At 49.1% G+C, this 25,749-nt stretch overlaps 1 protein-coding gene across 1 annotated transcript in view; it reads right to left on the bottom strand.

Annotated features, from left to right (window-relative positions):
• CRACDL (CRACD like) overlaps positions 1-25,749 on the bottom strand; it is a 126,628-nt gene that overhangs the window by 6,411 nt on the left and 94,468 nt on the right. The window contains 3 exon segments of the mRNA XM_034659014.1: positions 17,565-18,466; positions 18,469-19,064; positions 23,966-24,193. Of these exon segments, the coding sequence (XP_034514905.1) occupies positions 17,565-18,466; positions 18,469-19,064; positions 23,966-24,193 (1,726 nt within the window).

The following is a 25,749-nucleotide window of genomic DNA, read 5'->3' as shown; positions in this document are numbered from 1 at the left end:
GCAACATTCCTGGGGACCGTGGTGACGGAGGTCTACAGCAAGGCTGGGGACCCCGAGGGCAGACAGGCTGGGGGCCCTTTTGGACTAGGCTCAAGGCTGGCATCTCCCTGGACCAGGAGCAAATCCTGTTCTCCTGTCCGGTGTTCTCATGGGAACAGCGGTCTTGTAAACAGTGCAACCAGGTCTGGCTTGGCAAGGGCGGTTGTTCCTTCCTTGCAGTGAGAGTGAGCTGGCAGATTTCATCCCAAGCAGGCAAGGGGCACCAGCCTCTGCTCTGCCTGTCCATGCGCAGCCACCTTTCTGGCTGTACTGTGTAAGTGTGCCCATGCATCGTAGGCAGATGCAGGGGAGTGAGCGAGCGCTGCACCTGTGCCAGGCCGGGCCAGTGTGGAGTCCAGCGAACTACAATGGCAGCGTCACCAAACCTGGGCCAGGCGTATGGCCCAGATCTTTCACCAGTCATTTCTTTTTGGTTCCTATTTCTTTTGGAAGTAGGTGGCCTTTCTTTGTATTCTGTGCTCTCTCTTTGCCCACTTCCTTCCTTGTCAGGAATGCAAGTGGGCCACAAGGACCCTGACAGCCTCTAGACCATTTCACAGGACGGTCCAGGGCCAGCCTCATGGGTGGAGGACACAGGAGGGGGGAAGATTTCAGACACCGGGAAGGAGAGAGAAAAGCCACCAAGCATCCCACCAGAGGCCCACGATTCCACGTGGAGCCCATGTAACCCGCAGGAAGTGCCTGTCCCAGGCCAGCCCAGCAGAGCAGCTGGGTGAGCTGCGGCCAACGGCCCAGGTGGCCACTCTGGTCTGCACCCCTGTTCCCCGCACTTGGCACCATCGCAGGGCATAAACAGTGTGCCATACCCCACAAGGAAGGGAGGAGAAGCGAATGAAGACACAGGTAATGTGCAGGATAAGGCAGGTTTCAGAGGCCAGAAAACTTCCTGTGTGATAGTTCTACAGCATGAATACTCGGGTTCAAGGTTCAACCATAAAATTGCTTCTGAGATTAAACATGTTCAAAATGTCATTAATCCCAGGATAATACAGATGTGGCAGCAGATTAAATAAAAGGAGCTGAAAACACTCCTTTGTTTACTACTTTCTGCCTCAACACACAGACAACCTTAATCTTCTGGGGATCTGGCTAAAGGGCTCTGACATCTCAATTTCTCCTCCCCAAATGACAACAGATTTTGCAAGCTGTCAAGTATGCTTGGGTTTGCAATGAACAGCCCAGGAACGTTTCTCACACACAGGAAACCATCAATTCACATCTGTATCTGTGTGATCTCCTTTACTGAGAGCCTGAAAGAGAGGGACTCCCCCAAACACATCTCCCCTGGAAAGGAAGGCAACAAACTTGACCTGTTGTACAGCATACGTGGAGTAAAATTTCCGGAAGACGGAATGCTTTAGATGCAGGAAGCTGTGAGAGCCACGAAGCTTGCACTAAATAATTTCATAGGAGGGCAACTTTTGGTAGGGAAAAGTCATTTTTGTTATTTTGGGGATATGATTCTGTCAAAGAGGGAGGCTATGAGTTTATACGTTAGCTTTTCTCCAGACTCCTCCTTCTTCACATGCTGTCCCACCTCAAGGGTTTAACTTGAAAAGTCTGTTGTTGGAGCGTCCATTTCCAAGCGCTCTTGCTCTTGAGGTTGGTTCAAGGCTGTGGTAATGAGGACTGCTTCCTCCCTGGGGCCCGGAAACAGAGAAGCTACTGATGTGGCCCTGGGGCCTCCATGTCTAGGAATAAGGCCTCGGGCTAGCAAGGTGCTTTTGGGCAAATTCCAGAACCTTTCTGTGACTCAATTTCAGTGCAAAATGAGGAAAGGAGCAATGTGTACCTCTCCTAACGTGACTGAAGACTGAACGAGATCATCCACTATCCACGCCTCCTACGTGATCGTGAAGATGTAATGGGACAACCCACGGGAAGCACTTAGCATGGCGTCTGGCACCGTGAGCTAAAGAGTGCGAGCTGCCCCCATAGCGGGTGCTGTTGGTATCCTGTTGTGATTCCCACTTAAGACGAGGTGCACACTTTGGTCAAACCCCAGCCAGGACATGATGGAGGCCAGGAAGCCATTTGTCAGTGTCCTCTCCTGTGATAACAACAACAACAACGACAACAACAAAGCAAGCACTGAGTTGTCCCCCAGCCTTTTGCTGGGCCAGGCGGCCAGGCTGACTCTTGGTTCCCAAGGACATGGTCCATGATGTTCATGCAGACTACATCCTGATGTTGTGCGTGTCCTTGTCTCCTCATGAAGCACACCATAAGGACAGGTGCCTTGTCCTGGTCATCTCCGGGTCTGCAGTGCCCCTCATGGGCTGGGGAGGGTGGAAAGGCCAGCAAGGCCTGAACAAAGCCACACAGTCTGTGTCATGGAAGAGCTTGGCCCAAGCAACACAGTGCCCACCGAAGCCACACTCTCTAGAACAGCAAGCACCCTGTTCCTTCTTGTAGACGCCATGCACTGTGGACAGCCAGCTGGCAGGCAGGCTCTGACGCAGCTACACACTGCCCAAGATGGTAGCCCAACTGTCATCCATCTTCCCGGGGGGCCTACTATATATACCACTCTGAAAATACCCCTCCCCCTGCCAACTCTAAATACAATGGGGAAGAAAACCACACAGTTTTTGGACCCACGTTTGGCATTTTGACCAAGCTATTTGTATACAGGAAGACTTAAAATTAGCCATTCACAAAATCCTCAACATTACACCATTTCTAGAGATACCCAACTGGCTCTCTGTGGGGCAGACAACTCTTATCACCTCATTTTGACTTACTGGACAGTGATTTTTTTTTTTTCTTTTTGGTGCCTATTACAATTCTGCCTTGGGTAGTGTTTCTTTTATTCAGAAAGACTTTTGTAATGACCCACTGAGGGGATGAGGCTGGGACTCAGTGGCCTACACCCCATGTGACTGGCAGGACACAGCTGTGAGTCTGGAAACTGGGAGCTGTCATGAAGACTGTCTTCTGAGTGAGAGGCAATGAGCTGTACAATGTAAACTACCAGGGTTTCCTGCCCTTTAGCTGAGAAAAATAAAGCAAATTTCTGCCCTAAGCTAACACACAGCAGGACGGCGGAATTCTTACGCTGCTAGAAAATTTAGCATACGCTGCCATTTTTGAAGCCTCAATTTTTAAGAATCTTTTCCCTTTCACAAATGTCTTCCTTGTTTATAAAAGTACACGTGCACATTGTACAAATTCAGAAAGCAGATAAAAGTATAAAGAAGGAGAAGAAAGTTTCCCATAAATCAATAACCCAGGAGCGCTGTGCTAACACTTTGGCACGCTCCTTCGAATCTTTTCCGTTATGCTGTCATCCTAAAAATACGTATCAACGGCTCATTCCCAGCTTTTCAAAACATTCTTTGGGGAAGGAGAGGCCTGAGTTTATGCTCTGAGATTTCTGGTCTAAAGTGCATGCGTCATTAACATCTATCACAACTAGCTGAAGCCAGAACAGCGCCTAGGTGCTCCAAACACAGAGCAAACGTCCTCCGTTTCCGTCTCCCCTCCAGGTCCTCTGCCACGGCCCTGGTTTGCTGCAGTGGGGGTGGGATCCTGGACTCTGGGGACACGTGGGGCCTCACGCATGCTGAGGGTTTATGCCGGGCTTCTTAGATGAAAGGTGAGGGTTTGGGTTTTTGTGGTTTTTTTTAAAGCATTTATTGATCGGTTGTCAGTCTCAGTTTATACAGATGGTGCCTGATCGATACATGCTGGTCAAGTCTGCAGCCGCTCTCACCGGTTCTGTCCATGAGCCAGGCTGGGCGATGTTACAGTGGAACTTGGGCTTTGAATTCTCATATGAACATGTCTCAAAACTGTGCGGAGCGTTTGGGCAGTAAAGGCTTTCCAGGGAGCGAGCTCCTGTTCTGAATGATGTGACATGGGGCTGTGTTCTACTTCTAGCTCCAAATTCAACTCACTGCCATTCCGTCCCTTCCTCATTCAGCCAACACAGTCAGTCCTCATTGTTTGTGGATTCCGTATTTGCGAATTTGCCGCCTCACTAAAATGTATTTGTAATGCCCAAACCGGTTCTTGTGACCCTTCCTGGTCATCTGCAGACATGGGCAGAGCAGTGAAAAATTTGAATATCTGGCTGAGCATGGTCCCAGCTGATGCTGAACAAGGAGACTCTCTGTTTCTTTCCTGTTTCTGCTCTCATACTATAAACAAATGTCCTTTTCGCGGTAAACTTAGTGCCACAATTTTTGCATTTTTGTGGGGTTTTTTTTATGATTTTACTGTCTAAAACACCCCCCACATCTACCGCTACAGTGCTGTCCAGTGTTCCCGAGCACAAGAAGACTATAAGGTGCCTCACGGAGAAAATACGTTTGTCAGATGAACTTCATTCAGGCCTGAGTTCCAGTTTTGTAGGCTGTGAGCTGGATAGTAATTAATCAACAATACATACAACATGGTGTCTTTGAACAGAAACACACAAAAAAACAAGGTTATGGGCTTGCTAACTGATTTCTACTCTCTTTCTTCCAGGAGCAGTGGTTCGGTATTCGCTAATTCAGTATTCACAGCAACTTTATGGAGCATAACTACTCCAGATAATGAGAACCAACTGCACCTGACGAGTGCCCGCGAGGCGGCCGGCCGAGGCAAGTGCTGAGTCCGCAGAGAGGAAGGCTGTTTCTAATCTAACACCTCTCCCCAGGGCACAGCACACGGGCTCTTCTGAAAGAGCGGTCAGGAATAGGGGGATCCCTCGACAGCTACACACGGTCCACCATCCAGGAATGAGTTCCAGAGCTTGCTGGCAGGGGGCACAAGGGGCCTCTGGGGGTACTGGTCTCATTCAATTTCTTGTCCGGTGTGTTCAGTGTGTGAAAATTCATCGAGCTGCACACATATGATCTGTGCCTTTCTTTGCATGTGTATCAGTCTTCAGTAAAAAGCAGATGAAACAAAACAAAACAAAAACAACCCACAAGAAATACTCTAAGATAATCAGGACTCACTTGGTGCTTGGATAGCAAGGAAGAAGAGTCCGGTTCCCTGTCCAGATACAGAAACAAGGCAAGTTTGCACCACGGAGCTGTTTCCACACTGCAATTAGGCACGGCTACTGCTGGAGGGGGCTGGGGTTCTCCCAAGGATGTCCCCTCCCTTGTCAGCAGTACCTTCCCATCCTCTTCACATTCCCCCAGCCCTCAGAAGCACCAGGAGGTCCTTGGACCCCTTGCCTTTCCTACTGCTGTCCCCCTCACCCAGCCCCTCTCCGAAATAAGACTCCACAGATCATCAAGGACAGAGAACATACCTCTCCAAACGCTCACTTCACGGCCTCATGGCAAAATGGAGCTCTCAAGAAGGTAACAGCTCTGTCTGGGAGCCTCTTTCCTGGCCACCAGGGCCAAACTGTCCTTACCGCTTTTCCCTACTCCAATGTCAGGAGGCACTGACAGGGTCTCCTCACCCCAGCTCCGGAAACCCATCTTCAGACCTACAGATTTCCTCCCTCACAATCTTCAAGCCCACAGGACAGGGAAAAAAAAAATGCCGCCATCGTTTTAAACAGTCCTGGTAGCTTGTTTATATCCTAAGAGGCGAGAGCCTGTGAGGGCCAAGACTGTGCCCTTTTTCCTGGTATCATGGACAGTCTCCACGGAGCATGTCACACTTGCTCACCCACGTGGGGCACACTCGATCAAACAATACTGTTAAGTCTCAGGGCGTCATGGTTTTATAAGTGATTCAGGCCTGGGGAAAGGGCCAATGGAGTCAGAAGGTTTCCCAATGTCAGCATTTATGAGGGTCTGATAACACAGCATATTCCTCAGGGGGGAGTGGTCAGTCCTTGTCCAAGGGCAGGGGTTTACACAGGCCTCCACGGGAGCAATTCATGTGAGTCTTTTCCCCAGTGGGGGCCTGGGGTCTGCTTTGTTTTCCTCCCTTGTTGTTGTTATAGCACTAGCTATAACTGCTTTAGGGCTCTGTTGTTCATAGGTTTAAAAAAATCTGTGAAAAGGCATTTATAAACAAAAATCAATGCATGAATCACATCTGGATTTGGACGCGTGAGGTCGGGAACCTGGTCACATGCAGGCACATTTATTGGGGACGCTCCAGGCGTAAGATGTGTTGCCAGGCTCTTTGCTTAACTCTAGGTGCAGCTGCCCAGCACTCCATATGGCAAGGCCGACAGACATTCCCAAGCTGTGCAGCCCGATCCCCTCATCTCAAAGTGGAGACACAGGAAGCTGGAGACAGGCTCAAGGACCTAGAGTTGTGATACACGAGCCTGGACTCGAAATCCATTTGCTTACCTGCCACTGTGCAATTAAAACAGCCTCTAAGCAGAAGGCAGTGACCAAAGTTCACCTCTGGGTATGGAGACAGCTGTTGTCTGTTACCTGCCAGGTGACGGAACTAGGACCTTATAAGGATATGGGGACAGAAAGGCGCTGTTGATCAGAAAATAATTTTGAGCTACAGCAGAGGAAGGAGAAAAAGTAGTGAAACCCTATTACACAGCACCGTCTTATAATTCAGCATGTCCACAAATACCCCATGGTGGATTCCTTGTGGCTCTCCAGGGACAGCTGGAATTCTGCAAGATTTGTCTCAGGTAGCCACTGGAGAACAAGTGATTAGTTTCAGGGATGGCCCTTGTCTGCAGGGCTTAGATTTTCCTTCCTCTTTTATCCCTTGGCCCTTCCTCGCTCCCGCTGGGCACGTAGAGAAATCTCTCCCCACCCAAGAAATGTTCATGGCTAGGGTTTATTCAGCCTTGATTTTCACAGCAATATCATATTCCTAATGACCCTCACAAGCCTCCTTGTAATGTAAGAATCTTTTCAATCCCCATTTCAGAGACAGGAGCACAGGATGGCATGGAGTCAAGGACTTGTCCAGGATCACATGCCCAATATGTAACGAAGCTGGCATTTGAACATAGGCTTTGTCTTTACTCTTCATTCACTACATCACAGACCATCTCATGTTAAGGAGTGTGACCCCCCCACTTTCCTATACACCATCCTCTCCCCATGATAACTTATTGGGTGGCAGACAATAATTACTCAGTCTGGGCACTACTGAGACTTGCGGCTGGATGATTCTTCGGTGTTGGGGGCTGTCCTGTGCATGGTGGTATGTTTGACACCTTGCACTGATGCTGGCAGTGTCTCCCTCCCGCCACAGTGGTGACAGTCAAGTATGTCTCCAGACACTGCCGAATGTCTGCTGGGGGACGACGTCGGCCCTAGTTGAGAACCACCACAGAACAGCATAAGAGTGAAGTGCACTCGGCTGCAGAGGAGGGCTACATGGTACCCACTCCCCTCCACGGGTCACCTGCTGTGTTCATTTGGGCAAGGGCTTTTCGCTGCATTCCAGCCTTCCCGTTTATAAAATAGGATTATTGTTGGAAATTAACATGTAAAGCATTTAATGTGATTGTGGGCACTTAGTGGGTGCCTAATATACATTAACAATTACTGCCATTATTTACCTGTATCCTGAGCGTCAGTGGTGGGTAAATCCACCGCAGACCCTGGCCTCGGGAAGCTGATGTGCAGGAGACACACACACACACAAACAGGTGAAAGTATTACGGGAAGAGCACAGCCCTTACAGGGTGTCAGAAAGCTGCTACTTGCCCCCAAACAGTGCCATCTAATAGAACTTTCTGCAGTGGTGGAAATGATCTCTGTGCTGCAGGCTAGTCATAAGATACGGGGCTGCTGAGTCCTTGGGATGTGGCCAGGGTGACTGAGGAACTGATTTTTCAAATTTAACTACTTTAAGTTTACATTTAAACAGCCACACATGGGGTTGCCTGGCTCAAGTTGGTAAAGTATGCAACTGATCTTGGGGTCCTGAGTTCAAGCCCCACGTTGGGTTTACTTAAAATAAAATAAATAAAATAAAATAAACAGCCACGTGAGGCTAACAGTTCCACATTGGTTAACACAGATTTGGATCCTTGCTACTCAAATGCTGTCTGTAGACCAGGAGTGTTGCCCTCATCAGAGTCAGAATCTTCATTTAAAGGAAATTCACAAACATTTGTAAGTTTGAGAAGTGCTGCCCCAGAACAGGCGTTCTCAATGCTGGCCTCACATTAGAATCACCTGCAGAGGCTTTAATACTCCCATTGTCTGCACTCCCCCTGCTCCCATCAACCCGAACCCATGGGGGTGATGACCTCAATTTGCAGTGAGCACTGGGAACCAATGATCTCAGCGCTGCTCCAAGCCTCCAGCCTGAGGGAGCCTTGGAGAGCCCACGATGCCTTCTGGCTGACACAGAGTGCCCGACTGACCAGGTGGTCCAGCTCCCGAACTGGGCTGATGCTCCTGTTCCAGGACCTGTGAACCCACCCTGCAAGCAGCCAGTGCCCCTGCCTTGTATCTGCACGTGCACTCCCAGGGCTGCCACCCTGGTGCCCCTGCAGTCCTCAACTCTGGCCTCAGCCCTCAGGCTTTTGGCACCCCCTGCCCAGGACACTCGCCTGCTTCTCTCATGGAGATGCTGCCTTCCCTCTTCAAGCGCACTTCTCTCCCACTGTCCTAAGCCCTGCGATAAGCGCACAGGGGGCTTCAGTCCCCGCACGAGGTTCACAGCTGCCCCAGAGAAAAGTGCTTCATGCACTCTGAAGTGGCACCAGGGCGGCAGATGGACGGTGGATGGCACTGCCCCTCCACACCCTCGGGATTGGGCTACACCTTTGTACGAACCTGACTGCTGCACTGCCAGGTTTTAGAGCAAAGCAGAGCAGGACCCTGATCTCCTACAGTCCATTACCCTGCTCCACATGGGAACCAGAAGACTCTCATACCTTCCTGGTATCCACATTAGGATGGCCAGGATCTGCTGATTAAAGAGGACATTTTCATCCAATGGAATGAAAAAAAAAGTGACAGATAGACTGACAACACCTAGTGCTGATGGGATGGGGGAAGAAACAGTCTCTATCCTGCGATATTCTGAACACACTTTCTCTCTGGGGTCTCGTACTCTCATGTTGGTGTCTTCACTGGTTTAAACCAGGACAGAGAGAATCCCATTCCCACATACTATTCTATGCAGCTCAGATGAGGGTATTTTGGTACATCCTCAGGAAATTATGACTGTACTTTTGGAAACCGCAGCACATTTTGTAGTTACAATGCTTTTGCTGCCCTGTGTATTACTATTACTAATAACCTCATTTTATAAAGGAGGAAATGAAGACTCAGAGGTTAAGAAAGTCATTTGCTCAGAACCCCACAGCCCCCAAAGGGTGGCCCTTGGAATAAAACCTCCAAATCCAAAGTCTTCAATCTTACCACCCAGGCCCTTGCCTTGCCTTGCCTTTGGTGTCCTGCAAACCACGGAGGGTACCACCCACTGAAGGCCAGGAGACCTCCAGGCACGGATACTCCACAGAGAAAAACAAAATCATGGCTGTACTCAGGGGCTCAAGATCGAGTTCAGGAATGTGGAGTGCGCTCAGGGCAAGCAGAGGTGTGTGCAGAGTGAGAAGGGGAGCTGGTGGCAGGGGTGGGGCTGGAGATGTCAGAGGAAGTGAAGGAGTAGCAGGGAAAACTCAGGGAGGCAGAAATGTTGACCTTGGCCAGAATCTACAAAGCCTTAAATGCCTTCCCCAGGCGTCTTTTATTCCATATACAATGGGAAGGCATCAAGAGTTTTAAAGAGCAAAGCTTCATGCTTAGACCCAGACCTGGGAAGAGAGAGTTGCAGGGAGGTGCTGTGGGCATCGGGTTAAAGACCAGGAGGGCTGACGTGGGGGCAGATTAAAGACACTCCACATCAGGATGGCCAGGACCTGCTGACCAAAGAGGGCATTTTCATCCATCAGATTGAAAAAAAAATGACAGATAGACTGACAACACCTTGTGCTGATCAGAGGGGGGAGAAAGTTTCTATTCTGTGCCAAGAGGTGTAAACCGGTACCACGTTTTTGGGGGGCAATCTGAAGCTGTCTATTAAATTAAAACTGTGCATGCCCTTGAATCAGAAAGCCCACTTTTAAGAATCTATCCTAGAGAAGCAACAGTGTGACTTCATTGAGATAAAAAAACACAAGAATGATTATCGCAGCAAAAGGGAAAAAAAAAAAAACCAACACACTCAAAATGCCCTTCAGTAGGGAATAGTTAAATAAAATACGGTACGTGTACTATGTAGCCCTTAAGGGGAATGAGACTGAGTGACTCATTCTGATCAGAAGAGAGGCCCAAGTCTTATTGTGGAGTAAAAATATCAAATTGTGAGCCAACACGTATAGCATTTTTGCGATTAAAAAAAAAGATTCATGTGTCTCTATCAGTATGTTGATATTGATGAACTCTGACTGCAACGGGCACAGGAAGGAGCTGGTGGCGGTTCTTTCTGTGGGTGGGATTTCCGACGTTCAGAGAGGGGTGGAGAAGAGGCAGCTGTCACTTTTTTGTGCCATTTAAAAGATTATTTTAAAATTTACATAGAGTAAAATTCATCTTTTTTGTTAGAGTTCTAGGAGTTTTAACACACTTAGATTCTTGTAAAAGTCACAAATAGGATACAGAGCAAGGTCAATACCCCAAAGAATTCTTTCATGCTTCCCCTTTGTAGGGACCCTACCTCTACCCCCAACCCCTGACAACTACTGTTCTGTCTCTGTATTTTGCCTCATCCAGATACCACATACATGGAATAATACAGTTTGTAATCTTTTAAGACTGACTCCTTTCACTTAGCACATGCATTTACGATGTTATTGTGTGTACTCCTAGTTCACTCTTTTTTATTGCTAAGTAATATTCCATTGTTTGGTTCACTGACTGAAGGGTATTTGGGGTGTCTCTAGTTTCTGGTGATTATGAATAATGCTGCTATAAACATTCATGTACAGGCTTTTGTGTGAACCTAAGTTTTCATTTATCTGGGATACTCAGATGTGGAATTGCTATGTCATAAGGTAAGTGTATTTTTAATTTTGTAAGTAGCTGCCAAACTGTTTTCCACTAGCAATGTGTGAGAGCTCCAGTCACTCTGCACCCTTTCCAGCGTGTGGTCATGCTAGCTTTTTTATTTCAGCCATTCTAATATGTAATGATATCTCATTACAGTCTTAATTGCTGTTTTCTCTAATGGCTAATGATGTCGAACATCTTTTCATGTGATTATTTGCCATCAGTATAATCCCACTAGTGAAATATTTGCTTCTGCATTCTGCCCACTTTCTAATTGTATTTTTTGGCTTTGTACTGCTGACTTTTGGGGATGCTTTATATATTTTAGATACTAGTCCTTTATTGGATATGTGGTTTGCAGATACTTTCTCACATTCTGTAGCTTGTCTTTCCATCCTCTTAAGGGAGTCTTTGGCAGAGCAAGTTTTTAATTCCAGTGAAGTCCAATTTATCAATTTTTCCTCTTATGGATCATGCTTTGATATCAAGGCTAAGAACTCTTTGCCTGGTCCTATGTTCCAAAGATTTTCTCCTAAAGTTCCTGAAAGTTTTATAGTCTCATCTTATATTTAACTCGTTGACCCCCTTTTGAGTTAATCATGGTACATGATGTGAGATTAGGTCAAGGTTCCTATTTTTGCTTATGGATGTTCACATGCTCCAGAACCATTTGTTGAGAAGATGAAATAAACCTATGCAAATACGGCTTTTTTAAAACAAAGGCAAAAATAATTCGCCTAAGCTTCTTGGATGTGTAAATTCATGTTTTTCATAAATTTAGGAAGTTTTCGGTCACTATTGCTTCTGCTCAAATCTTTCTCTTCTCCTTTTGAACTATGATATGAATGTTAGACTTTTTAATATTGTTCCAAAGGTCTCTGAGGCTTTTTTTTTTTTTCCCACACTCAGGCTAGATATTTCCTATTCATCTGTCTTAAAGTTCATGGGCTTATCTGTGATCTTTTCTAACGACTCTTTTATTTCTTTACTGTGTTTTCCTGTTCTAAGATGCCTGTGTTTTTTTTATATAGCTTCTATTTCTTTGCAGAGAATTTCTATCTTTCCATTCATTTCAAGAGTGCTCACTCTTACTTCATAGAACATGGTGTACTTGTTGCTTCCAAGTCTTTGTCTAACTTCAATTCCAGTTTCTGCTGCTAAAACAGAATACAGCAAAGCTTTGTGCCTAAAAATAAATGCTTAATAATAAATTTCATAGAGTGGCTCTTACTAATATTCACAGAGAGCTTTATATTCAAGCATAAGAGGACACATAATAAGCAGTTTTTTAAAACCACAAAATCATGAGTTTGTTGTTTTTTTAAAAAATAAATACCATTGTTAAAAATAAATAAATAAAAAATTAAGTGTCTAATAATGCTAACGTTTGGATCACCTCAAGGTTGGCATTTATTGATTGCTTTTTTCTTAGAGAATTTTTTAGATTCTCCTGATTTCTTTTGTATGTTGAATACTTTTGGTTTGTATCCTAAACGTTTTGAGTGTTATGTTGCTGCTCGGTCCTGTTAAAATCCTCAAAGGTTTTGCTGTGCTGACTCTAGTTGGTCTCATGCAGGTGCAGCTCAGAGATGAGCCCTGGGCCTCATACACATAGGTAAAGGATGCTTCCTCAGGTGTCTCCTTTCTGTGATTTCCACCCCCAAGGTTCTCTGGCTAGAAAACCAGGGTTTAGCCTCTGCACTGCGGTGTGCTCTCATGACTGGGACCGCTCAGGGCAGAGTGGCGAGAGAAAGAAGCTTGCGGGACCACCACTAGCACACCTGTCACTGTTGCCACCGTTGCGGAAGGGCTATAGCTTCATTACCGGATCTCTGCTGGGGTGCTGTCTGGAGAGTTAAAGGGCTCTGACCCTTAGGTGCTGCTATGGGTGGAGGTGGGTGCTTTTTTGCTGGTGCTCACCCGAGTAGGGCTGGATTAAAAGAGCTCTGCCCTAAAGGATGCCATTGCCACAGCCACCATGACAAGAGGTTCCAGTCTGCTACTGGCACTTGCCTGGTGCACGGATGAGAAAATCCAAGGAGCTCCACCTGCAGGGACTGCTTTCATATATAGGGGCTTGCTGCTTAGTTGCTGGCGCTCACAGGGATTAGGGCCAAGACCATCCAAAAAACTCTGTCCTGTGGAGCTGGTGCTGGGCCTGGTGGCGGCTGGGGGCAGGAGGAGCAGGACTGGAGAACCACTGAGCTGGGGCCTGCAGGGGTTGTTGGCACCACGGTGGCAGGGCAGGGAGGTCTTCAGAGTCCTGATGTCACTACCCAGCCCATCCACTCTTGCCCGACCTTCAGAATTCTGACATTCACTTCCTGCATTTTGTCCAGGGTTTTAAATTTTACCAGTGGGAGAGATAGGGTGGTGTGTGTTTATTCCATTTTGGTCAGAAATGTAAGTCCCTTTTTAGATAATTGTAGAAAAGTAGGATTACAACGTGATTTTCCCTATAATTTTTAGGCCTTTCGGTATTTTCATATTAAAATCTTTTTGATGACTCAGAGATCTCTAGCTTATCTGGACAGCTGGGGGAACTGAGAAGGAAAATGATCTGGGGTGGGGGAAGTGTGGATAAACTGAATTATGAATGTTGAGATGTCAAGTCAGGGATCCCACAGATGGCCAGGTGCTGTTTGCTATGGCTGAGGGAGTCAAGGGAAGAAAGAACCTGAGGAAACAGGTTGAAACCTGAGATGTGCTCTATCCGGGGGAACCAAGGAGAGGCTGGTGCACTGGGAGGCAACCAAGGATGAGAAAATACACTTATTTGAGGGGCACAGGAAAGGTGGAGAAATGGAGGCCCACAGTGTTGACCATACTTGCTCAGGAAGGGACTGTGAAGGGGAGGATAGACTAAAAAGAGAGACAGGCATGAACAGATTTTCTTTAAGAATTCAAGATATATGAACACAGTTGATCCTTGAACAACAAAGGTGTAAAGTGCTGGGGTGAATTTTTTTTTTTATAAATATAGTACTGTAAACATAATTACTCTTATGATTTTCTTAATAATATTTTCTATTTGCTAGCTTACTTAATAGTAAGAATACAGTATGCAACACATATAACATACAAAACAAATGTTAATTGACTGTTCACGTTCTCGATAAAGGATCAAGAGTAGGCTATTATAGTTGACCACACAGGAGGTTGGTGCCCTTAAGCCCTGCACTATTCAATTATCAACTGTGTTTTTTAGCATGATACAAAAAAGACCCCCTACTCAAATGAATACATCTAAAGTGACTATATCATTAGAGTAGGTAACAGTTGCTTTGAGATCCTTTCCTCCAGAAAATGCCCCTGACACCCAAAGACAAGATGGGCATCTATCTACATTCCCCTGTGGCATCCAGCTGCCACCTGCCTCCTCAGAATGGTAAGCTCCTTGAGGATGAGGTCCTCATGTTTTTCCTGACTGCCTTTTGGGAGCCAACACAATGCTGTGTGTAGGGCAGAAATACATGAAATATTTGTTGCAAGAATGGATGCATGAGTGAGTACTAGAGTCTAGAGAAAGAGGTTCAGAGACCTGGGTGTGCCATTGTTATCACCAGTCTGGTCTGGACTTAATGAGCTTGGACTGGTGGCTAAGGCTCATTATCAAATGAGGCCCCTAGGTGACAATGGCAATTTGTCCAGCTATTCTCCAAAATACCCCATGTGACCACAACCCCATGAAATATAAATGATACACTGAGAAAGAAGAATGGCCGGAAAGAAAGGCCAACAGGGACAATATCTAGAAAGTGGACTCCTAAATGGTTGTTTTTTTCTATATACTTTCTCTATCTTACCATTTTTCCACATGAGAATCTCTAAGTCTTTTGCCTAACTCATCCTGTGCTCAGGAAAGTGCTTTCCACTCTGTCATTTAGACTCCGATATGGAGAACTACGGAGGATGGGTAATGTCCTGCACGAACAAGGCTGGTAACCCTGGGCCAGTCACCTCCTATTAATAGTCTCCTTCGCATTGATGAGCACAAATATGGTACTGGCCTTGCAGCAACCACCCCAGTGTGGCCCTCTGAGGTCCAACCCACTTGGCAAAGCTGGACTCCTCTGTTTACTGCAACAACTGGGGACTCCTCCCTGCCTCCCCCACTGAAGGGTTCTTCCACGCCTTTAGAGAAGGAAGACAGAGTGTGGACGAGAGGAGGAAGGATCAGCAGGAGTGCCGAGGACAAAGCACTCGACTCCCTAAAGTAGAACTGTGCACCCATCTGGGACACCCCAGTAACCTAGTATTATGGTGTGTGCCCCTGAAAGGGGTACAGGGGTGGCAGCCCATCTGAGAGCTCTGGGTAAAGTGCCTGCCACCATAAGATAATAAACAGCAGTAATTAGGCCTTTCTGGAAAACTGAATAATACTGTTATTAAAACTTTTATTATCTGTATGTTTTATACGAATTTAATTGCCTCCAACAGCTATATTTTGGGAGCAATGAGGATGACAGAAATAATAAGAATGAATTAAACCACAAGCAGATCCAGTGTCTGGGGAAGACACAGAGGCTGTTTTCACTAATGGGATCTGACAGTACAGACCCTGGGATTCTGCTCTGCTCTACATGAGGCAGCCCCCCAGACCCCAAGGTCCCAGGCAGCAGCTATAGCCTGTCCTGATATTTGCCCCTCAAATACCAACCACACTTTGGGAGAGTTGGTTTCAAGCAGAATGAGGGTAACGCTTCCCTTACTCTCTCTGTACTGAAATGAAAATCACTACCCCTGCCCTAAAGTAACCTGGATTCTTCCTCCCTGAAATTCATCTGGATCAGTTATTTCTGTGGCTTAGAGAATATTACTAAATGGACAAGACAGTTCTTTTATGCTATACTTTTAAGTAAAGCTGTTACTAAATACTATACTGTATTTCATAAATTGAAGAAAAAAAAATAAGGTCTTTAGAGACCATTCCAAGGCATCTGACAATAAATAATCCCAACTCTCCCAGCTTAGGCTGAGGAAGTTATAAATTATTAATGTGTCAAGCATTGCCCTCTGAAGCTTCTTTCCCGCTCTGACCATGAACCCAAGCATCCTGCGTTTAAGTTCCATTCAGTCCGCAAGCCCTTGAGAGACATTTTCAATTCCAGGCCCTGAAGGTGGGTGGTGCTGATGGCAGGGTTTTATCTGCACAGAGCAACCCCCCGCCCTTGATATTTCAATGGGTTTTTGAAACACCCTACAATAGCTTCAATAACCTCGCAGGCAATTTGCACAGTGGATCATCAGCTACAGCCTGAACCTCTCCCAAAGCCCCTCACTGATTATCCTAATGTAGCGGCAGCAGCAGCAGCAGCAGCAAAAAATCACTGCTGAGCCAAGGGGCCTTGGATCGGGCAGGCCATGCATGCAGCCTCTTTGAGGGCGTTGTCCTGGCACTTCTGCCTGGAACTGTCACCTTAACAACTTAAAGCACTATATGCGTGTGTGTACACACACACACTGGATTTTCACTTACTTCCCAGGAGGGAGGCAGAAAAGATAAGAATTTCTTTGCACCTGTCTTTACATTGCTTTCTGGGAGCTAATTTTCTCTTCATATGTGCACACTTCATCTTCTCATATATACACCCCATGGGTGTGGGTCCCTAGGAGAACGAGGTCCTACTTCCTCAGGCCCACAAGGCAGCCTTTAAGCGGAGTCCTGGACTTACAGTAGCCACTTAAAACATCCTGAAAGTTTTGTTTTTTTTCAAACAGAATTTGCCATGGAAAACTTCTCCTTAGGGCCTTTACCACATACACACATGCCTCGTTTGCATAGTTTTGTTTCTGGCACACTGATTTCCATTAATAAAAGAATCCAGCAACGAAATATTCTTTAGCTCTGCCACAAATACCCATTTCCAACAGATTTCTCGTTTCATCTGAATCACTAAAAATAAAAAGTGACAAATGTCAAAGACATAGAAAGGTCATCTATTTTGTCTCTGCTCATGTTAAAGGCCAGTTGCTTTAGAAGATTCTTACATTCTGCCCCAACCTTCACACCCTCTCTTTTTTGGGACAGGAAGTTAACGCCCACGCCCGAGGGGCTCCCGTTTTACAAAGGCTTGACTCCGATAAGTGCGATAAGTGCGATGCTTCCCCGCGTGAGTCTGATTATTAAACGCGGGGAAAAAAATTCCTCCTGGCGGTGGGGGGTAGGTCAGAAGGACACTGAGTGACAGAGGAGCCAGGTGCTTCATTTAGAACCAAGAAGTGGGGTAGGCCCGGGAGTACCTCCATCTACCAGAGCACCCATGTCCCAGGATTCTGGAACTCACCGAGCTTCTGAGGGAAGAAATGAAAAAAGCATCTGAGTGATCCCCTGAAGAGCCAATCTCCTCTCAGGGAATACGCTGCAAGATGTTTTTACGTTTTTTCTGCCTCCTCTGCACTGCCACAAAATCCTGCTAGTTGTTCCCTCCCTCCTTCTTCACTCTCTATCCGTGTAACTCTTGACCAAATGCGTTAGCGGGACCATGAGGAATTCTGGTTTTTAGTCCCAGTTCCCCGGCAGGGTTTCCACCCGGAGCGCTTACATACTCCGTGGCCGTGGGATTTGCCCACGCTCCTGCCCCTTCCCCAGCGGGCGACTCGGGCTCTTACCAGCTGCCCGGTGCGGCGACCGCGTCTCGGCCATCCGGCTCTCGCGTCTGGGCTCCGAGGGCGGCGCGGCCTTCGTCAGCTCCCCGGGACCGGTGTCGGGGGGCGGCAGGGGGCGACTCTGCAGCAGCGGCTTCCTGGGCAGGGGAGGCTTGGCGCTGAGCGGCTCCGACGACCGCGTCTTGCCCTTGCCCTGCTCGTGCGGGGACCGTGCCCCTCGAGGGGAGGGGGCCTTCGCGACTGGACATTTCTCGTCTTTGGGGAGCAAAGCCAGCCCCCCCTTTTCTAACCGGATTTCAGCGCTGTATCTCTTTATCCCTCTGACGTCCGCCGAGGACGCCTCCCTGTGCTTGAAGGACAGAGAGGTGGAGCGCAGCTTGACGGGAAAGGGGTCTCGGTCCTCCCCCGAGGGCGGCTCGCGGGCGGCCGGGCAGGGGTCTCCTGGGGCATCCCGGGGGGTCCGGCCCGGCCCGGCCGCCGTGTCCCCGGAGTCTCGAGAGCCGCCGCCGGCCGTCGCGGGTTTCCCGCCGTGGGGCTCGGGAGGCGCCCGCAGGTCGTCGAGCGCCGCCTCGCTCCTCCAGACCAGGCTGCTCTTCAGAAGCGGCAGGCGGCCGGCCGAGGGCCCCGCGGGGCCGGAGGGCTCGAGCACTCGGGCGCTGCCAGAGCGCGCCCACGCACGGCCCGACGACACGGAGAACTTCACGGCCCGCAGCTCGCTGCCTCCCCGCTCCACCTTCCGCTCCGGCGCCAGCCTCTCGGGTCCGCCCTGCGGGGGCTCAGCCGGCTCGGCACCGCCGGGGCCTTGTGCTTCAAGCAGCTCTTGGGGGCTGGGGGGCTTGGGGCGGGGGCCTCGGGAGATCTCTTCCCTGCTCCCTCGGGCTCGGGCTCGGGCTCGGGCACGGGCACGGGCACTTCCAGCGTCAGCTCTACCTCCTTCTGGACACTTTGGTCTGCCCCCTCTGGACCAGGGGGAGACTCCGAGGTGGTGGCAGGGTCAGTCTCGGGAGGTGTCGTGTCCTCCTCAGGGATGGAGGGAGATAACCGAATCTCCACGTCTCCAGAGGCGCAAACCACCTCATCAGCTGTTTCCCTGGCTGGGGCACAGGTGCTTTCCAGGGACACTTCCTCTCTCTGGTTGTCGCTGTCGGGATTATGGTGCAGGGAACCTTCTGGCAGAGATAGGGACTCCGAGCCTGACACGGGCTCAGTGACCTCGGGGGTGGCCGGGCGGCTTGAAGGGTTATCCCCGAGGAAGCTCTCCTCCTCCTCCTCGGCGCTGGCACTGAGTGCCGGGCAGTGCTGCAGGCGCGCCCGCCTAGCTCGCAGCCCCCCAGGTTGCAGCATGGTCGCTGGCCCCCCGGGCTCGGGGCTTCTGTCCAGTACCACATTCTGCTGTGCGGAACTGGGGCTCTCTTCTGTGCTGACTCTGGGTAATGACTTCTCATCGTATTCCTCTTCCTCTGGGGTACACGTCAGATCACTAAGGGATTCGGACTGTGCTCGCTTGGAGGAATAAAGAGGACAAAAGACAGCATCATTATGTCGAATTTTAGGAAGCCTATGACCTTCCCATTTTGTAGGAGGCTTAATACGGTTTAAAGGAAGCAGTGTGTCTCTAAAGCTGTCACCTAAGCAGACATTCACACATGATGTCTCTTCTTAATCCTTCCCTTACGGGTCTATTTGGAAACTTGCCTTACAAGTTCAGCTTTCAGCAGAACAGTGGCGGCTATGCCCTTAAAGTAAATAGTGCTTAAGGCTCTACTGGCCGAGCTGCAAAACCAGTGGACACCGCTCTAAAGAGCGAAGCAAAGGGGATCAAATAAGCTGGGTGTCTGCCGTCCTTTGCACTCCATGCCTATTATTTCATTTACTCTTGATTCATCCCAGTAAGAAAGGATTATTTCCTTTTTGCACTTGGAGAACTGGGAGCTCATAGAGGGCCACATCTTGCTCAAGGTTGAGTTTATTAGCTCAGATGAAAAGCTCGTGCTCTATGACCCTGTGCTGCCCAAGAGCTAGTTTCCCATCTCAGTGCTCTCTGTCCAGGGATGGGCCCTATGGAGAAGGGAGACTGGTGTGCCTAAAGGGTGATACATATCACCTCAAACACAGTCAGGAGCAAACCACAGCGCGTAAGATAATGTCCCAAACCATAGCTGATGGATAAAGTCCAAACTTTTCAGCTAAATCCAAGGTCTTAAATTCTCTGGTCTCAAATTATTTCTCCCACTCCCTGCTCAGGTCAAGCTGAGTCCTCACTACTGAGTGTGCCAGACGCTGGGCCAAGTGACCGGCCAGCTCCTCTCCCTACACCTCCAGGGTGTTCCACCAGCACCCCAACAACAGTCAGATTCCACTCCTACAGGAAATCTTGCCAGGTCCCTGCAGCTAATGGTTCTCCTCCTCTCCTGAAGCCCAACTGGTTTGACAATCAAACACTGCCTTGTATTTTTCTTCTGAAAAGTCTCTGGAATTTAAATTTAGTCCAACTTCCTCCTTGCCGTACCCAAAGCCAGTTGCTGCTTGCTTAGGAAAAAGAAGAGATCAAGGTAGTCATGAATCATTCAAAAGCACTATGAGAAAATGACCAAAAGCTTGAGGGTGTTGAGGTCAATCTTTGAAAAAGTTCAGGACATTAGAAAACACTTCTATCTTCATGGAAAAAAAAAAGTTCAGGACATTAGACCTCCTTTTCTTTATGTTAAGACATGTGCCAGTGTGTTTGTGTTAGGTTTTTGTTGTTTGCTGCTGTTATTTTAACATCTTCCAGCTGCCATCTGTTTGCTAACACAACACAGGATAACTGGGATGTTTGCAACAATACCTAAGCGAACTCTTGCCAAGATGCACAATCCTATTCCCCTGGATTTGAAAAAAGTGAAGATGTGCAAAGAAATCTACAGAAGAATTTTCAAAAGCTGCAGGTTCAAAAGGTGTTACTGGCCTTTTGCTACTCCAGGAAATCACTGATGTTGAAAACCTGTTTTAGGATGTGGGCCGCGTTTTAAAACTATCACAACCCTCACGAAAAGAGCATAAAGCTGAGAAGCAGGCCCAGCTGGGCGCATCCCACCTGGAGCCACCGACAGCTACAAGGAGGGAACAGTGAAGGGCTGGGCAGGACAGAGGCAGCGTGGAGTGTGGACTTGGACACTGAGCAGAGGCTCTGCAGGGAACAGAGCGGCTCCTAACTCAGCCTGGGCTCATGCACTGGGTACAGCGGGAAGGCTGCACCTACCCGCTCCCTCTCCACCGCCGCCGCCCCTTCCCTCCTCCTCTGGGCCCTCACAGCAGCTTCACCCCCTACAGTGCTCTGGAGGAAGAGGGAGTGGAGGACCCCCGTGCTCAGCCTGCACCAAGGTGGAGACTCTGTCATGGCTGCCTGCTTATCTGCCTCCTGTCAACCAGAAAGAAAGAATCATGGGGCAGCACCCATGTCATCTCTGGGCGGAGGACACTGCTGAGCAGTAGTGTCAGTCTCTAAGACCCAGGACTTGTAGTTGGCAGCTCTGTCAGCCACAACCTGGGGCTACTCATCTGCTGAAAGAGAGTTACTATTCCCTGCTCCTGGCATTGACTGGGCTGGGACGAGGACCAGCCCGGGCGGTGAGACGCTGGCGTGAACGTTCACGGGCTGCATTCCGCTTCTGGCACGTCACAGCCACACACAGGCAGTGGTTCTGAGCAGCAGGATAAAACGCTGAGATAACAGCCAGCATTTGTCGTTTGGGTGTTTCTCTTTCCCGACCTCTGCTCTGGTGGGGCAGAAGGATGCGGCCAAATGCACTCTTGGTCTTAATAGCCAAGGTTTGTTTGTTTTTTAACTGTGCCAAGAGGGAGTTTTTAAGGTAGGAAAAGCCCGCCCACACTCCTGTTTTTCTCTAGAGCTCCAAAGATTCAGAGCCTAGACGGTGGGGGTAGAGGGCTGGCCCCGCTTGCGACAGAGCTGGAGCTTTGTGGCCAGACTGGACAGCTATTCTGCCCAAACGGAGGACACAATGCAGACAGCAGCAGGGAGAGACTGAAGTGGAGACTCAGAGAGAGATGTCTGAGTGAGGGTGGGGGTGAAAGTGGGTGAGGCAGAAAGAAACCTCAGACGTTATGGGGGATCAGAAAAGCAGGGGAAACTTGGACCTCACCCTTCAGTGAAGTCAACAGAAACCGTGAACCCCTGCAGAAGTCCCCAGGGTCCAAGAGGGGGCAGTGTGGTGTCTCTTCCTCACCCTCAGAGCAGAACAGGAATGCATGAAAGCACCCTGATCCCCAAGAGGGGCCAGGGTACCAGAAAGTCTTCACGGTTGGGAGGAGGGACCTCATGACCAAAGGGCAAAGAGTGCTACAAACACTGAAGGACAGAGGCCTCCACCTTAGGGCCCAACAGTGACACTGGTGACCACTGGCCAGACACCTCTGCCCGGTCAAAAACTTAAGGTATCCGTGCCTGCTCCCTACCCAGAAAGGAAAGCAAAGGAGGAGGGAGGATAAGTAAATGACCGAGTTTGAATCAAGAAATGTTTACCCAATCAGAATTAATGTTATTCTAAAAAAGGGGGGGGGTTTCAAAAGCTAAGTCAAGTTCAAATGTAAAGGAAGAATGAGAGGTACAGCTTTGTCCAGTGGACAGTGAAGGGAACACTGCATTTCCACCTGGAGTTATGAGCTGGGCTTTGCTCTGCCACAAAGTCCTGGTCAGGCTGTGGCTGGTTGCGTGTACCCTTGTCTCCGCAAAAGTCGTCCCCATGGGAATAAAGCCCAGACTTGAGGTCAGAGGGAGCTGGCTCTGTCCCTGCCCTGTGGGTCCCTCAGCATGAGGACAGGCAGGTTGGAGTTACTGGTCCTAGCCATGTCCCACAGCACCAAGCCTTTAACTGTAAATGTGGGTGTGCAAGCATTTACACAAATACCCTAGTGCCCAGCTTGCACAAGGACACATTAGCCTGAGGGTAACCACAGCTCACTTCTTGCTCCAGTGTTAGTCCCCTCTGAAGTCACCTCTGTTGTCAGGAGTTTAAAAAGCACCTTCCGCATGCCCAAAGGAAAACCCACTATCCCTAGCTGAGCACCTAGCTCGTCCTGGGCCTTTCATCAATACCCCACAGTCTTTCTCCAGGGAAGGAAGGGGAGAATGTTGGTCTGTGGACATCTCTTTCTCAGCACTGTCATTCTCTGCAGCCAGGCTAGCCCCACACCCTGCTCTCAGCTCCTCCAGGGCTAAGACATTGTGGGTACTGCTGGGCAGCAGAGAAGGCAACGACCTTATGCGGACCTCTAACCCACCAGTACTATGAATCCAAAGCACTCCATGAATGAGTTCTTGGCTCTTAGAACTATGAGCTGATGACTACACAGGCAGCATGCCCAAACTGGGGGAGGGGGGTTCTGTCCTCACAGGGGCACAATCCCTACACTACTAAGTAGGTCCCTGCCCAAGGCAGAAGTCCGAGCTAGTGTGTCAGCTTATCTGTCATTGTTCTTTCCCTCATTCATTCATCCATTCAACTAATGTGCACTGAATGCCAGCTGTGTGGCTAGCACTGCTCTAGGGCCTGGACGTAGGGCTGGGACGAGCTATCAGAAAGACTGGCAATATGGTGCCTGGGTGGCTCAGTTGGTTAAGTGTCTGCCTTCGGCTCAGGTCATGATCCCAGGGTCCTGGGACCAAGCCCCATGTCAGGTTCTTTTCTCCATGGGGAGCCTGCTTCTCCCTTTGCCTGCCATTCCTCCTGCTTGGGCTCTCTGACAAATAAATAAAATCTTAAAAAACAAACCAAGAAAAAGACTGGCAATAAACAAGAGAGCACACATATTTACAAAGCTCATTTCTGTGTGTGGCCAGTGCTATGACGGAAGGGAACGTGCTGGTAGGTAGGTGGGGCTGCTTTCCATAGGATGGTCAGGTGAGCCTCTCTGGGGAGAGGACCTGTCAGCTGAGACCCAAAGACAGAAGGAGCCAGCCAGGAGAAGAGTGTCTCGAGCAGTGGATACAGCAGGCATCAAGGCCGGGGGCCGGAGACAACTGTGGAGGCCAAAGTGTGTTGAGAGAAAGAGAGAGAATAAGAGGAAGCCTGAGAGGTTGGTAAGGCCTGGCTGTTCCAGGCCCGGTACGTGGACCCTACGCGGAGTGCCGTGGGATGGCAGGGGACACGCAGCACATCGCGGCTTTGTGGGAAGTGTTGCAGAACCAATGAGCGGATGGCGTGTTTATGCAGGGAAGGGACTATCTGACGAATGCTGAAAAAGAGGAGCAACCCCAGCTCCTGCAAATGGTCCCACTGACCGCGGGGGTTTCTCAGAAAGGGCACGTGACCCTGCGAGGAGAGAGGCCTGGGTGGGAGAGAATGGGGGGGAGTGCTGCCAGGCCTGCCTCTCCTGCGTCTGCATGGAGGAAGAAGCCCAATTACCGAGGACAGCCGCCTCATCTTGCTGGACCGCTGGTTGCGAGGCTTAACCAGGAGCTTGTGTTTCGCTGCAGAGTTGTCCAGGCAGGAGGAGGATTCTGGAGGGTAATCGAAATCAGCCACGGGTGCCGCACTGCTGTCTGAGGTGCGGGGGCAGACGCTGGCATCGCTCGCGTGCCTGGAGAAGAGCTGGTCTGGAGACTGTGGCCGGGATGAGGAAACTAGAGAGATCTTCATGGGACAAGAAGCAAGCATGCCAAGCATTAACTCTTCGGTGTGAAATGGTTCCAGCCAACATATCAACTCCCTGCTTCTACCGTGCTCGGTCTTCCCATGCCACCTGAGGGCTTTACATGGAGGGACCGGTTTAAAATCTGACTCTCGGTAGGGAGGACTCTAGGGTACTTCCTTAGAAAGGTAAATGGTTGGGAGTTTTAAATGCTGGGCCAATCCCTACAAACTTCTCACTCATTTCCAAGGCCATGCAGAGAACCTGTGCCCCGGGCAGCCTCGGTGAGACAACTCTGCCTTCACCCTCCCAAGCAGGTACAGGCACTTCAGACAAGAACTTCCTTCTCTGATGAAACAGACTCTCCTGATCTCTCCAAGAGCAGGCTTGGTCCTGCCTCTGGAAGCGAAGAGGGTGGCCCAGAGGAGTGATTTTACAGGCTAGAGCATAGGACGGGCCAAGCCCACTACCCAGCATCCCATCCCTGCAGCTGCATTTGTTCATTCTAGAGGGTTTCTGTATCTTCATGTGCTCTTGGAGGATTCTGGTGTTACAAATATTTTACTAGCTCATACCTCAGCAGCGAGGCACTGACCAGTCAGCCAAGGGCAAAAGCGCTCCCAGGGAAGAAGAGGATTTTGGTGGTCACCGGGAAGAACGACGGTAACACGCGGTTACCTGCCCACTGCACTTGGCCATCCCCTTCACTGAGTGAGGTCTCAGTGGGTTCTGCTGCAAAGACATTTATGGGCATGAAGTGGTGGAGGGGGAACCCAGTGTGCACCCATGAGCAAATGCAGGCCACATGAGAAGCGGGACGCAGACAGCCTGGGAGGTGCTGGACTTTAGTTACAACCCTGCCCTCCACTTCGCTAGTTGGTGCTCAGAATTAGTGTCAAGTTTACATTTTTCTCCCAAAGTTTTCTATCTTCCAAATTCTGTATGTATACATGCAACAAAATTTACCACTGTAACCGCTTTTAGCCATATGGTTTAGTGGCATTAAGTACACTCCCGTTGTTGGGCAGCCCTCTGCAGAACTTTTTCTCCTGTAAAACTGGAACTCTGCACCCGCTAAACAACAACTCCCCGTTGCTCTGTGAATCTGACTACTGTAGGTCCCTCACATTAAGTGGAATCATACAGTAGTTGCCTTTTTTGGTCTGGCTTATTTCACTTCACAGAATGTTGGGCTGTGTTGTAGCCTGGGTCAGACTATTCTACCTTCATAAGGCTGAACTCGTCTTGTCTGTTCCCTTATACTATATTCCATTGTGTGTAGAGACCACAGTTTGTTCATCCCTTCATCCATCAATGGACCTTTGGGTTGCAGCCGCAATTTAGCTGTTGTGAATAACGCTGCTGTGAACATGTGTACACAAACTCCTCTTCAAGAACTGGCTTTCAGTTCTTTCAGATATATACCCAGAAGTGGGATTGCCGGATCATACAGTGGTTCTATTTTTAATTTTTGGAGGAACCTCCATACTGTTTTCTACAGTGGCTGCACCATTTTGCATGCCCACCAACAGTGCCCAGGGGCTCCAATTTCTCCACA

This window comes from Ailuropoda melanoleuca, chromosome 4 (assembly GCF_002007445.2).
Source record: "Ailuropoda melanoleuca isolate Jingjing chromosome 4, ASM200744v2, whole genome shotgun sequence".
In the NCBI taxonomy this organism is placed as follows: domain Eukaryota; kingdom Metazoa; phylum Chordata; class Mammalia; order Carnivora; family Ursidae; genus Ailuropoda; species Ailuropoda melanoleuca.
The sequence above is the reverse complement of the archived record's forward strand: the minus strand, read 5'-3'. Positions and strand labels throughout refer to the sequence as shown.